General features: G+C 37.4%; 1 protein-coding gene across 1 annotated transcript; it reads right to left on the bottom strand.

Moving 5' to 3' along the window:
• Nucleotides 1-2760: 2760 nt before the first annotated feature.
• LOC127110562 (uncharacterized) lies at nucleotides 2761-3426 on the bottom strand. Its single transcript, XM_051046133.1, has one exon. It carries the CDS (start codon nucleotides 3424-3426, stop codon nucleotides 2761-2763), a length of 666 nt encoding a protein of 221 aa, XP_050902090.1.
• Between the last annotated feature and the right edge of the window lie 12300 nt (nucleotides 3427-15726).

The following is a 15726-nucleotide window of genomic DNA, read 5'->3' as shown; positions in this document are numbered from 1 at the left end:
GTTTCATAATCTGATTTTTAATTATTTTTGTGATTCCATTTAATATTTTTTGTGAATTATTTTGTTTTTTGGTAGTTTTAATTCATTCTAAATACTTTTTGATATCCAAAAATTCCAAAAATATTTTCTTAACACATATGGATCATGATAAGTCTATAAAAAATATTCTCATCAATTTCTTAATTGATTTGAGATTTATTTGAGATTTTAGTTCATTTATGTTATTTTTCTTGATTTCTAATTGTTTTAAAATAGTTTCTGTTTTCAAAAAAATGTTGAGAAAATTTGTCAAACTTTGTTTGACCATGTTAGACTTATGATGATTCAATTGGACTTATTCAAGTTGAGTTGAATTGAATTTGAAGTTTGACCATACTTTGTTCATTTTATTTTGCATTTATTTTAATTCCAATAATACCAAAAATATGCTTGAACTTTATTGACTTCTAATATTCATTTCTCTTCTGTTTACCATTGATTGATGTTGATTTCATTCACATTTGATTATTGTGTTTTGATTATGTCATTTGAATTCTCATTTTGTCCATTTCATTTCATCTTCATCTTCTTCTTTTTATTTTGGCCAATGAGTTAATAATTTGTGGTTAGCCTTGACATATGAGAGGCTTAACCTTCTTTGATCCAAATCAAATTCAACTTGATCAAAGATCAAGTGAATTGCTTTGTGTCCAAGATAGGTTGCTTCTTGGTCAAGCAAAAAACCTAAAATCCATACAAGGCCTTTCCTTCTTTTCTTTTGGCATGGCAAGTTGTAGGAGATTGGTTTACTAGTCATGATCTCTAACTTGTGTTTATTTGCCTATAGTTTTATTGACCGGCCTCAGATAGGTGTGACTACTACATTAGTCCACTTACGATTGCTTAACATAACGCTAAATTGTCTTATGACACACTAACACTAACCACTAACACTAACTTTAATTCAAGCATTTAATTCTTGCAATTTACTTTAATGCAATTTAATTTCTTGCTCATTTATTCATATTGCCTTTTCCCTTTGCTCACTTGAGCTCATATTTTATGTTTATGCTATTTTCCTTTTGCTCACTTAAGCTCATTATTGTGAATAAATATATTGTTGCTTTGTCCTTGTTTTGTGATTGTTTGTGTGAACCTAATGCAAAAAGGAAAAAGGACTTAGAATTAGGACCTTACCTATGTTTAATGGAGTTCAAGAGAAACTAGGCCTCATGCCTTTAGAAATCTAAATCTTAAAAGTTGGCTTCAAGGGACCCCTAATCCAAAACTATTTCTTTGTCCAGTTCTCTTATTTGTGTTGTGAACCTTTTGATTGTTTGTTCTTGTGTGATAGGGATTCCAAACTTGAGATAGTAAGAAGGAACATTGTCATGAATAGCCAAGATAAGAGAGACAAGCCAAAATGGAGATCCTAGGAGCTTGATTGAATATTTGTTTGATTGCTTGTTGCTTGCTAAGTCCAAAGGAAAGGAGCATCTTGAATCATCTTTATGATCTCAAGAAAGGAACTCCAAGGGCTTTATCTCTTCTCTCATCTTTGCATGTTTAGGACTAGCCCGTCTCTTCTTCTCCTCACTCTAACCCAAGCCAAACTCATTTTATGCAAACATTGACATTGTTTTTCAAAACTAGAAACCTAGGCCATATGCCTTTGACTTTTCAAACTCTTTTCACTAATACTCATTATGAATTGAACTTTAAGTCAACTTTGACTTCATTTTGTGAATACTTCTAATTTGTAAATACAACTCACTTCAAGTTGTTTTTGTGGTTCCAATGGCCACCTTTGTTAAAACCTTTTTTATAAACACTAGTCATTAGGTTTGAGTTATCATAGTGGTTGATGTAAACCTCACATAATCCTTAGTGATTGGACTATAAGTCTTCCATACTTATTATAGGGTGGATCCCTCACTAGTATGTTGAAGCTCTCCTCACATGGTGGATTGTTGGTTTAGGTTGAGTTTTCTCCCTTTGGTAACAAAAGACCTTAAGACTTTTGACCAAATCAATTCACCAATCTTTTGAGATTTTTACCCTGAACTACGAGGTTTTGATCCTACCTTTGTGATAGTATGTAGGCAATGGGTTTATCCATTCAAACAAATTGTAAATAATATGTATATTCTCTTCTCATCTCCCCAATCTTGTTTGCACAAATATTTTCACAAATACCAACCTACAATACACCACTTGCAGAAAGGGCTCCCATTGAGTACTAAGAATGTTTTGGGTGCTTAAAACCTTCCCATTGCATAACCAACCCCCTTACCCAGATCTCTGACATTTTTATTAGTTTTTGATTTGATAAAACTTCTTACTTGGTTTTTATTCGCTTTCTAACCTTTCCTTTGGATAAATAGAAGTGCGGTGGAGACTCGAATTGTATGCTTACTTTTGATTTAGTCAATAAATCTAAAGGTAACGAATACCCCGCTACACACTGAATTGATACAAAAGAGTGTGTCACCCCACAATCAAACAATACAAAATAAGGATGATCATTGACGAGACACGTACCAACAATTAAGGCATTGTTGCTCTTAGCCTTCCTTGCATCCAATGTATAAACTCGGCCAGTATTCCTCCCTTGAATTTGATTCTTATTCTGAGGACAATCCTTAGCCATGTGACCCTCCCTCTGACAAGTAAAACACTTCATTCCACTTCCAGCACATCTTCTAAAATGAGATCTCTTACATATTTAACATTGCGGAGGATGGTTAGGTCTTGCATGCTGAACTTGTTTTCCTTGAAAGCTTAAGGTCTAGGCCTAAACTGGTTACCTGGCGTCCCTTGGTCCTTCTGTCCACTCCTATATTGATCCCTTTCTTCTTGAACTTTCTTCAAACTGTTCTCAGCCACATAGCATTGCCTTAACAATTCAGCATAAGTAGTGAATTCCCTTTGAGAAACACTATGAGAATTTTCACCTCTTAGACCAAAAAGAAATTGATCGATCTTCCATTTCTCATCCGGTGCATATGTGGCTTGTCTAGAATAAGCAGTCATATCTTCAAACTTCTCAGCATACGCAGCTACCGTCATAGTACCCTGTCTAAGCTGTTGAAACTCAAATTCTTTCTGAGTCCTCAAAGAGCTAGGAAAATACTTACCCATGAAAGTAGTCTTAAAATTCTCCCAATCCTTAGGTACTCCTTGATTGGTCATAAGAGTCGAACCATTCTCCCACCGTCTCACAGCTGGACCCTTCATCATGTGAGAAGAAAACACAACCTTATTCTCTTCACTACAATGCACTATCTGAAAGATCCTTTTCATGTTGGTTATCCACTCATGAGCCTTCACAGGATTCAACCCACCATGGAACTCAGGAGAATTCATGCGGAAGAAATCTCGGAAACTACCACCTGTAGCTTCTTGTGGAACCCCTTGAGGATGAAAACCACCATTCCACTGCTGCATCATCTGTTGTATGAATTGATTCTGTTGCTATTGCATCTGTTGCACAAACTGAGGCCATTGAAAACCTTCACTACCACTTGGCAGTTCGGTGTCCGAATTCTGAGTTCTGGGTTACCACAACCTCTGCGTCCGTCAGCCATGATCCTGAATGTCATACAAATAGGATTAAGTTGACCAGGCTCAATACTGTGAATATAACACCAAGGACAATGATGACAACCCATATATGATGCAAAAAGAAATACTTATAATATCTCATGACTAGGTCGAGGATACGACCTGGTCTTATACCAATTTTAACTCCCACATATAATATATGTCTAGAATACATATTATACATAGTGTAATACTAGTACTAACATACATAAGTGCCTAGCGGCAACAATGTACCTATTTACATGCCCAAAAGAAACATAACATGGAACAAAATGTACACAAGAATGCCCAAAATAAAAACTAGGAGCTAGATCATTAAACAATGATCTCAAAAATATCTACACAGCAGAGTAGCCATTCAAATATTAGGTAAGCAAGTCATCACTCTAACTTGTCCTTACCCTTCACCTTCTCAGAACCACCTGATAAATAATTCAACAACATGGGGTGAGATAATAATCTCAGCGGGTTCCCTATCTTATGGGTCCACTCAGCTCTATAGGGTTTTCTAATCAATATCCAACTCAAGTCAACAGGGGAAAGAAGAATTAAGTGATGGGGAACTAACTCCCAATGTATGGAAACATGCACCTGAGTTCTCACAACTCAAACAAGATCATTATTCAGATTCACGAAACGTCAATCCCCGGGCGGACCTATGTCTAGGGCAAGCCCAGTTCATGCATGCTCGTATGCTTTGACTTTCGTGGTGGATATTGGATCCTCTATGAGCTCCAAACTCATTTCAAGCAAATGTCACCCATATGGGACTCTAACCCACTTAGGGTATCTTTCACTGTATGAGACTCTAACCCACTTATGTGTCCACCTTTCCCCCACGTCTGTCGTGGTTGGGGCTCAAACCCAATTGAGGCACGAATCATCGATCTCACATCCTATTGCTTACTCATCTAAGCATATCAAATAGAGATGTGCACCACCAAGGGAAAAACATTCTGAATACATGATCGGTTCCATAAATCATGATAAGATTCATCAATCAAAGGTGACCTCATTCACCAAAATACACAAGCAACAACATGGCATGTTCCATACAAAGCGTCTCATTCTCAACTATGGCAACCATTCGTCCACAACCTCCACATAAGCGTCGTACGAATGAATACCATCTTCTAATGTTATCTAAGTTATAAACCTAACTTATGGCCTAATACCAATCCTAGGTTAACTCACTAGATTCATTATGTAATTTTCACAATTAACATGGATTTAATACAAGCATAACATCACAAATGATTAATGGTTAAAGGAATGCACTTAGAAACCTATAAGAAATGGATTTTGAAGTTTTTTGCATAAGCCAATCGATTGGTTGGGGAAGCCCAATCGATTGGTTCTTATCACATTTCTGTTTTTCAAAGATTACAAAGGATCAATCGATTGATCCTCAGTGTCAATCGATTGGCTTAGGCAAATTTTCCAATTTTCCAAAACAGAAAGTTTATGAAATCGATTGTAATCCCATGTCAATCGATTGGTCCTGCTAAAATTTCCTTTTTTGCAAAACAGAAGGATGGCCAATCGTTTGGAGGAGTGTGTCAATCAATTGGTTCTCATTAAAATTACACATTTTCCCATTTTGAGAGTGAGTCCAATCGATTGGTCCTTGCCATATTCTCAAAAATCCTTTCTTTAACACTTATATTTCCACCTGCATAACTTGTTTCTTTCTAACAGATAATTTCATTTCTTCTACAAACCAAACCCATCTTACGACATACCTATACATAGACATATTGTAGCGGTAAATTCATGACCATTAAGCTATGGATAAGCTAGACGTCAACAAAACCAGAGTCGCCGCCATGCTTTTATTGTTTCCAATGGAAAAGGGGAAATTACGAACAAAACCCAAACATAAGAAGTTTTCAAATCAAAACTAATAAAATTCCAGAGATTACAAGTAATGAGGTTGGTTACACAGAGGGAAGGTGTTAGCACCCAAAGTGTCTTAGGTACTCCTAGGGAGCCCTGTCTTGTGTGCATATGTGTTTTTGTACAAAATGATGTTTGCAATAAACAGAGTGGAGGGATGAAAAGAGAATTCATTAATTATATTTTTGTGTTTGACAATATCTTCGGACTTGTGCCTACGTAAAAACATAAAAATGAGGGATCAAAACCTCGTAGTTCATGGTAACAATTTCAAAGTGAATGAATTGCTTTTAACAAAATTTTAAGTTTAATAAAGGCACCAAAGGCCTAAAAAGGTTTGAATGAGATTTAGTTCTTTTTATCTTTTTGAAATTTTAAGTCAAGTATGGTTAAGTTCATTTACAAGTTTGATTCAGAAAATAAGTTTGAAATTGCAATGGCATAAGGCCAAAGTTTCTAATTTGCAATATGGTATGAGTTTTGAAAACACAAGCAAAGAAGATTTTAAAAGGAGGGATAGATTTGAAATTAAAGAAGTTGGGAAGAGATGAATTGACTAATCCTAAGCAAAAATTAAAAGTTAAGAGTTGAAAAGATTTGACCAATGGGTTGCAATCCAATAGACAAGAATGTCATATAGAAACTCAATTTTCCCTTGGACTTTAGAATCAAGCAATATCAATACACAAATAGCAAGATGAAGAGCAAGGCATCAAATAAAGATAGCCACGTCCAAGCTTAGCAACTCCATGATCTTCTTCATAATTCCCCATGTTTAGATGAACTTAAAGGTATGCACTAGGCACAGGTTCAAAATAACAGCTCCAATATGATCATGTTGCAGATGAACTCAAATGAATCTTCAATATTGTATCAGATGAAAGTTCACTTCCCAAGCACTTGGTTTCATGAAAGTTGGCATTGGCCAAGTCCTTTTGCATAGGGAGTGCTGCCTAATTCTAAGTCCAATGTCTCAGATCAAATCCAACAGTCCACACAAATGCTTTTTAGGGTTTTTGTTATTATTATGTACATTATGGTCAAAAGACCACAAACACAAACAATTATATATAAACATAATATATTTCACATAATAAGGCTCAAATGAGCAAAGTAAAAATGGCATTAAATTAAACAAATTAAATGGTATGAATAATGGCAAATGAAATAAGACTTCAAATTAAAATGCATAAAAGTAAATGGCTTAAAATTAAATGTTAGTTGTTAGTTGATTAGAATTTAGTATTGCTTTTGCTTTTGTTTTATTTAAGTCATTCTTTTGAGAACACTCAACCCACTTATCACAAGCATGGATCATTGAACCAAGACATCTTCCAAAGGAAGGAAAAAAGGCCAAGTTTCCACACAATACCATGAAAGAGGGGAGACTTACAATCCTCACTTACTAGAATGTTATGCCTTTTTTGTGTCAACAATTTAGCACTATGTTAAGCAATCGTAATTGGACTTATGTAGAATTCACAATTATTTGAGCTCGGGCAATAGAAATTTTTGTGTTAATGCATGTTAGAGACATGGTATTATGAACCATGCTCCTAAAACATACCACACTTAAAAAGAATATGCAAAAGGGTGGACCTAATCTCATCCACGCTCATGTTGATTTTTCAATCAATTAGCCTTAGGATATAGAGATATCATAGGTCCATGACATGAATGAAAAGAGAATGGGATCAAGATGAAGGGGGGGGAATGGAATCAACACAAATTGGTCAAAGGAGGACTTTTATCAGATTAAAATCATTCATTCATTTTGGGAGATGAAATATACATTTCATCAATCCCCTAAATCCAATAATTTTAACTCAACAAAGTCAAATCAACCTTGACCAAGGCCCAACAACACAAGTCAAACTCAACAAGTCAATATCAAATGCTCAACACAATTTATTTTGCATTTAAACAATTAAAATCTATTAAATAGTTTATTAAATTAAATATGGCTTGTCAAATTCCTAAAACCTCATCAAAACACCAAAGAAATGGCCATGAGATTTATCATAGGTCAAACAAGGTCAAAGGACCTTGGAGAAAAAATTTCATAATTTTTGGAAACTTAAAACTATTTTTAAACAATTAAAGATACTCACAAAATCAATTAAATCATGAAATATATTAATAATGATCCAAAAAATAATTTTAATTCATAAAATGAAAGAGGAATTTATTTTTTAAAAAATGGTGAAACTCTCATAATTTTTGGATCAATATTAAAATCAATATGAATTAATGAAAATAAACCAAATAAAATAAAAATCAGAAAATAAGAAAAAACGTGGACCACTTGATCTCCCTCATTAATTGAGGTGGCAGATCAAGTGGCTCTCAGCGTGCTTTCCATCATGGTCTTGAGTCAGCGCGCCACACAAGTGGTAATGCAAACCAACGCGTGAGATTAGATTAAATCAAATGGATCATGTGGCTCTGAGGACTGCCAACTCACCACCAGAGCCAAAGCTTCGGTCTTCTTCTCCGGTGAGCCTCAACGGACTGGTTCAGTCACAACCATCACCAAAATTAAAAATAAGGACATGAATTTAAAGTAAAAATGTCACTGAGCTTGAATCTAGCCTCAATTTATCCTAACTTCAAGTATATTGAGAGATACAAGGAGTTGAAATTTGAGGTGCACGATCTGAGTTGCTTCGATTTGACCTCAAAGCAACTCAATCTTGTTGCCTACATTGGTAGGACTTCAGACAATCAAAGATCCAAGAGAATTATGGATAATTAAGTGAGAACCGAAGAGATGAAATTTTCTGGAAAATACCTTCAATGTAGGTCTGAATTCGATTGATCTTGCTCTTGCTTGTGCTTGTGCTTGATCTAGCTCAGTGCACTTGGAGAAGTAGAATTGAATGATCAGAAGGCTTAGGATCCTTGGAGTTTTGAATCTCAAAACATTGAGATTCAAACTCAATTTCCAATGGAAAATATCAAGATTATCCTTTGGAATGGGAGGGTTTGAAAGCTTGGAATCAAAGTTGGCGCGCAGGGTCCTCATTTCTGATGCATAGAGCCTCTATTTATATCCAAATGGATTGATATTTGCACACTTGAAATGGAATCCAAAAATAGAAATGTGTGGTGCATGGGTGCATAGGCGTGTATAGGCCCATGAAATCACTTCTTCTGATCCATAATTGAGTACAAGCAATGTTGAGATCATGTTGGAATGCAAGGCAATGATGCATGAAAGTTTCAAGTTCAATCTTGCCAAATGATGATGCAATGTTCAAGCCATGTGCAGCCCATCCAAATATTGTCCAAAATGAATGAAATTGGACTTTTTGGAAAGGTTAGATCAAAAGGAACAACTTTCATGTCAGACACTTTTTCATTTGAAGCTTGGATCATGATGAATTTTGAGGTGGAAGTTGGGAAAATCAAACATGTCAAAAAAAAACTGTGTCAAGCCATATGTTCACTTATTCCACTTTGGCTAAATTTTTATGTGAGCTTCAAATGAGAAATGTTCTTTCATCAAAGTTGCAGCTCTATCAAATTCCTTCAAAATGGTCACAAATTTGACCTCATTTGCATTTGATATAAAGGAGTTATGCATTTTTGAAGTTGAGGAAAATCACTTGTTCAATGGCATTGGTCCAAAATGAACTATAATGTACCCTTATATCACATGCCCATAAAAGTTGAATTTTCTCTTCCTCCAAACATCAAAGTTGAATTATACACCTTGAATTTTATTTTGCAACTTGGAAATCTTTCATCTCATAAAAATTGAGCAAGTTATGGTTTTGGGAAGTTGACCTCCAAATTAGGGATTAGACAAAATGACCTATAATCTTTCACCATAAAAAATGACTTTCCAAGCAAAACTAGATCTAGACCTCAACATGAAAGTTGTTTTTAATTTCATTTAGAGTAACAGTTCTCTTGGAATCGTTTTCATATGATAACAATTGTAGGAGATATGATCTATGGAACCCCAGTTTTGATCAGATGAATTCCTCTAGTCAACCACCATCAACCAACTTGCTAGCTTGCAATTATCTTGACTTTTGGGACTCATGGGAGATCACATATGCATAAGATAATGAAATTTAAAGTATCCCTTGAATTGTTTGATCAATTGTTGAAGAAGCTTGGTGAAGAAGTTACACAAGATACCCAGATGAACTAGGGTTTCCAAGGCAAACCAATTCCAAACTCTTGATGAATTCTTGATCAAAATAACAAGTGAAGCTCATGGGGATTCATATATGATGTCTATATCCATATTATACCAATTCTTGATTGATCTTTGTCATACGGTGAACTGACTTTTGTGTGTTTTTGCTTTGGAAAGCAAATGTCGCGGATAGCAAGAGTCGCCACCGACTTTTCTTTTATCCAATAAGGAAAGGCGGAAAAGAACAGGAAAGACCTTGATTAGATTTTGGGTTCGGGAGGTACATTATACAAAGGGAAGGTGTTAGCACCCTTTGTATCCATGGTTATCCATGGGCTCTTAATTGCTTAGCTCGCTTATGTTTTCTTTGTTCCAGAAAGTGTTTGAGAAATGTGATGTGTTTGGAAAATATTTTGAAAGGAGAGTTTAACTTTGTAATGATTCTTGTACGAATGTATACAAAGTGTTTATCTCGTTTGATTTTGAAAGGTGTTTAGAAAAATATAACTCGGCAATGATTCTGGTGCGAATGTATACCCAGTGGTGATTTTCTAAGAGATATTTTGAAAAGTAGAAGGTGTGAAAAGTATGTTAGGTTGTGATAAGCGTTTAAGAGTTATACCTAACCAAGGTCTTTATGGGTATTTCCTATCCTTAGGAGGGTAAAACTGTCCTTACTATTGGGAAGTAAGTAGTCTTATCCTTTGGATGTAAAGGGACATCGTAGGGTCGTCGATTGGTCATTGAAGGCAACATTTGTAAGGATACCTTAGCATTCAAAGGGACGATCATCATTTAACCGTAGACTACCACGAAGGGTCATCGAGGGACAAAATCATGTATTCGAAGGCAACATTCGAGGGACTATGATGATTTAACCGAAGGGTCTTTGCTAAGTGTATCCCCACATTCGCGGGACATGACCGTAATACCGTAAGGCAACAAAGAGAGGGCCAAGATCATATATTTAAAGGCAATATTTGTAATCAGTTAGGTAATTAGGATAAATCTCCATAAGAGTATCCCACAAATAAAGTGGAATACCTAGCACGCTACCTTCTTCGGGAATATGTGAGCCCTTACAAAATTCAGCAAACAGGTCAGAATACCAAATGGGGTGCAATCAATAGTTGCACCGAACAAAGGAATCGCAGCAGTAATAATGTCAGGCAAATAATACACAGCTATGATAGGACATGTCAGATAAACACAGAACAGAACAGAAAAAAAATCAGCGACTGTCATGTTCGCTACTGCCTCGCCTAGCGACGGCTTGGCGAACACTCGCTACATGTTCACTTAGCGATGTGCTAGCGAACGGCTGCGGGTTTTGATTTTAATAACAGTACGATTTCAGCAAGCCTTGAACCCTATGGCATCCGTTACAGAAATTACATGGTTAAACATTCAAGACATCCATGCATACTTAGATCCACATGCAAAACCTAAGATATATTTATAAATTCAATCATTATGTCACATGTAAATTGGGAGCATAAAGCGGTAGTGGTAGTGCAAACCTGTTTGCAATTGAATTGCAACGTTGAATTGGCAGATCACTCTTAGGGTTGCTGCCGGATTGAGTTGGGCGGAGGTAACCTTTGTGCAGATGAGTTTCCTTCGGGGTTTCCTTTAGGGTTGCTCTGAATTCTCTTGGTTAGCTTCCAGGGTTTGCTGTCTGTGTGGGTTTGTGTTTCTCCCTTTTTCTTTCTCCGTCTCTCTCTCTTTTTCTGAATGAGGTCTTGGTATTTATAATAGTTTTTGTGACCTAATGGGCTCAGAATGAAGCCCAAAATTTCTGGTATTCGCAAGCTTCGCTAGGCGAGTGGTGCAGCGAAAAGTTCGCTAGGCGAAGGATTTTGCTCGCCTAGCGAGCAAGCCAGTTTAAGTCATTTTCTGGATTTGGCCACCTGTGTACTGGGTCTTTGTTCCTTTAAGATCAATGTCTTGAAAAATGAGTTGGAGTGCCTTGAAAAATGTCTTGCAAGATTAACGGGCAAATTTTGGGGTATGACAGCTGCCCCTGTTCAATATTCTTGAACCGAGAGAGTTAGAATGGTATGTATGCCATTCGTGGTCTGGAGGTGGAAGATTATTGAACACTTAGAATGCCCCAAAAATTTGCACTTGTTAATTAAAAGTTAGTCTTGATAGAGATGGGCTTAAAGATGCCATCCAGGAAGTTTGATGATGAGAGCTTCAGAGTGCGTCGTACATCAGACCAATTTACAGACATGGGTGCCACACCAGGTCGTACGCTAGACCGTATAGTGAGTCATCCATTAGGCTGTCGACTTCACTGGTGATAAAGGATCAGAATGGATCACACGCTAGATCGTATCTGAATTGCAGAATGAGCCGTACGTTAGGTTGTATCTGACGAAATAAGAATCAGAATGGATCGTACGCTAGATCGTATCCGGGTTGCAGAATGAGCCGTATGTTAGGCTGTGTCTGACGAAGTAAGAATCAGAATGGATCGTACGCTAGATCGTATCTGAGTTGCAGAATGAGCCGTCCGTTAGGCTGTATCTGGCGGAGTAAGAATCAGAATGGATCGTACGCTAGATCGTATCTGAGTTGTAGAATGAGCCGTATGTTAGGCTGTGTCTGACGAAGTAAGAATCAGAATGGATCGTACGCTAGATCATATCTGAGTTGCAGAATGAGCCGTCCGTTAGGCTGTATCTGGCGAAGTAAGAATCAGAATGGATCATACGCTAGATCGTATCTGAGTTGCAGAATGAGCCGTACGTTAGGCTGTATCTGACAAAAAGTAGTCGTACGCTAGACTACACCTCGGAATGTACCGTACGCTAGGTAGTATCTGAGGAATGAAGATCAGAATGGATCGTACGTTAGATCGTATCTGAGTTGCAGAATGAGCCGTACGTTAGTCTGTATCTGACAAAAAGTAGTCGTACGCTAGACTACACCTCGGAATGTACCGTACGCTAGGTAGTATCTGAGGAAATGAACATCCAAATGGGTCGTACGCTAGACCGTATTGGAATAGTTGAAGGAATCATATGTTGGGCTGAATCAGAATGAACCGTACGTTAGGCTATATCTGATAATATTGGTATATGCTGTATTTGCAATAAATGTCTGGGATGGGCTTAAAGATGCCATCATTTGGAGGAAGTCAGAATGCTTGTCAGAATGAACATTCATATGGATTATATCTGAAAGATGCATCTGAATCTTGAATGTAATCGATAAAGATGTCTGTCTGAATGGATCTTTATTTTGACTGTATCAGGAGGATAATTAACCTAAAAAATAAAGTTAGCTTCATGCCATGTCATGATGCATGAGATGTTTTATGCTCGTGAAAATAAATGTGAACATTGCATGCATGTATATGATGTGAAATGATGCATGAATGAATTATGCGTCCGAAAATTTTTGCCAGGGGAAAATAAATCCCCATATTCTGGTTGGAGATATTTGTATTGATGACCCCTTCTTAGCTGGGGATATTTGATTTCTTGTCTGATGGTAGAGACATTCAACAGAGCCTAGCTGGGGATGGAAGAGATGACCAGTCTGTCTAGTGATGCCAATTTCTTCTGGGGAATAACTGGTTTTTGCTGGGGAAAGGATTTGTAACCGGACTTGTTGGAAAGCATGGTTAGACCTTATCCTCGACCCTAAAGTCTTTTAGTAACTGCTATTGCTATTTTATGCATGTATTTTCGGTAAACATCAATCATGTTCAAACGCATATACTCATTCGAATCAAATCAATGGACGTTTATGCAAACAAAACAGAGAAAGTAAAACAAAAACATCTTTTTGGAAATAAAATTGTATCGATTTTGATAGAGGGCCTATAAACAGGCAATTTGTGTACAGGGAGACAGAAATCCTAGTAAGAGGAAGTTGTCAAGAAACCAAAGACAAAGCTATGCAGAAAAAGTCCCATCGATTTTAACTCCACCACTGTCATTATGTCTTCAAGCCTCTCATCTCCTGCTGTCGGATAGAAGTGATTGGCTTGTTCAGTCCCTTTGACTTGGGTGAAGCTGACCGAGAACGGGACATAGTCATACGCTTTAATCCCTAATTTTTGCCTGGACCGCCTTTTCAGGTTTTCAGTCCACCAGGATACCCTTTTTTGCCCAAGCCGCCTTTTCAGGTTTTCGACTTGCCGGGTGTACATGCGTAGTATTTTTTAACTATGTTCGTGTTCACGGGATGCGGGAAGTCTTTGCCATCCATTGTAGCAAGCATCATGGCTCCACCAGAGAATACCTTCTTAACTACAAATGGCCCTTCGTATGTGGGAGTCCATTTGCCTCTGGAATCACCTTGTGGTAGAATGATACGCTTTATTACCAAGTCGCCAATTCAGAATTATGGTGTTTTATTTTGAACTGCGTGCAGAGTTCAGTAATCATCTCGTTGTTCAAATCAGTACCATTATCAGTGATAATTCTTTCAGGAGAGAGCAGGTTTCTCAAATATATATTTGATAGGATCCATCTTAGAACTCAATAAAGTGGTATGATTCAACATATACTGTCTTAGTCGGCGAGCAGCCCAAGCCAAAGCACGGCAAGTTTTCTCAAGCAGTGAGTATCTTGTTTCACAGTCGGTAAACTTTTTGCTAAGGTAGTATATGGTGTTCTCTTTTCGACCAGACTCGTCATGTTGCCCCAACACACACCCCATTGAACTTTCTAACACGGTTAAATACATGATTAGAGGTCTTCCTTCAACTGGGGGCATCAAAATCGGAGGTTCTTGGAGATACTTCTTGATTTTGTCAAACGCTTCTTGACATTCATCATTCCATATTATCTCTTGATTTTTCTCAGTAGTTTGAAGATGGGTTTGCAAGTAGCAGTCAAATGGGAGATAAATCGGGCAATGTAATTCAAGCGTCCCAAGAAACCTCTGACTTCCTTCTTGTCCACTTCAGTACCCGGATTTACAATTTTGATTGATTCCTCATGCGACTGAATAGTCTTTTCTTCTTGCAGTAACAGTCTGGCAAGCTCTCCAGGTACTTCACAATCTTCCTCACTTCCATCCTCGGCTTGGTAGATCGGATTTTCAAAGTCATAATGAACAGTAGCAGAATTATTATCAACAGGATCCATAGTGGATATGGATCGGCAATTTGTTACGTGAGTGTGTGTAAGAAAGCACAGCTTGTTTGAAAGATGACAGGAAAGATAAAGAGCGCGATATTTGAATGCAAAAAGTCCATTGATTTATTGAATGTGAATATGCTTATGAAAATGACAAAACCCTTGAAAAATTAGCTATTTGTGCCCCGGGCATAGACACAATGCTTTAAGAAGTGCAATTGTAAAAATTAAAAATTTGCAACACTAAAATAGACAATAACAATTACTCCTGACTAAAGGAAATCGGGATAGTGTCTTCAGCCTTTCAATTATTGAGTCTGTCACCAATTGTTGGGAAAACCCAGCTATCCCAGTCGCAATCGCTATCGGCATCTTCTACAGCATTAACAGTCTTGTCATGATTAGGCAGAGGAGCAGTGATGACATTTGGAGTCTCTGGAGGATCAAAATCAACCTCCCCAGCGTCGATCATATCCTGAATCTTATTCTTCAACAACCAACAATCGTTTGTATCATGCCCGGGGCTATCGGAGTGATATGCACACTTGGCATTGGGATTATAACGAGGAGAAGTAGTGTTGGGATTTGCAGGAGGATCTCTGAGGGTAATTAAATTTGCTTTTAGCATACCCTGCAGTGCTTGTGCTAAAGTCATATTGATCTTGGTAAACTGCCTTCTCGGCCTGTCTTGTCTGTGCTGGAAGTTTTGAGATGGCGGGGCTGTAATTGTAACTGCTCCAACAGTATGGTCACGATTTTTCTTGTTATGACCCCTTTGACCGTACACAGCATTTGATTCATTCCTCTCCTGATAGGACTTTTTGGTGCTTGCAGAGGTAGCCACCTGTAGCTTTCCACTTCGAATGTCGCTTTCAACATGTTCACCCGTTAATATAAGTTCACTGAAACCCGATGAGGAACTTCCCAATAGATGGCTGTAGAATGGGCCAGTCAGTGTACCGATGAACATGTCCACTAATTCTCGATCAGTCATAGGGG

This window comes from Lathyrus oleraceus, chromosome 1 (genome assembly GCF_024323335.1).
Source record: "Lathyrus oleraceus cultivar Zhongwan6 chromosome 1, CAAS_Psat_ZW6_1.0, whole genome shotgun sequence".
NCBI lineage: Eukaryota > Viridiplantae > Streptophyta > Magnoliopsida > Fabales > Fabaceae > Lathyrus > Lathyrus oleraceus.
This window is presented reverse-complemented; position numbering and strand designations above follow the sequence as displayed.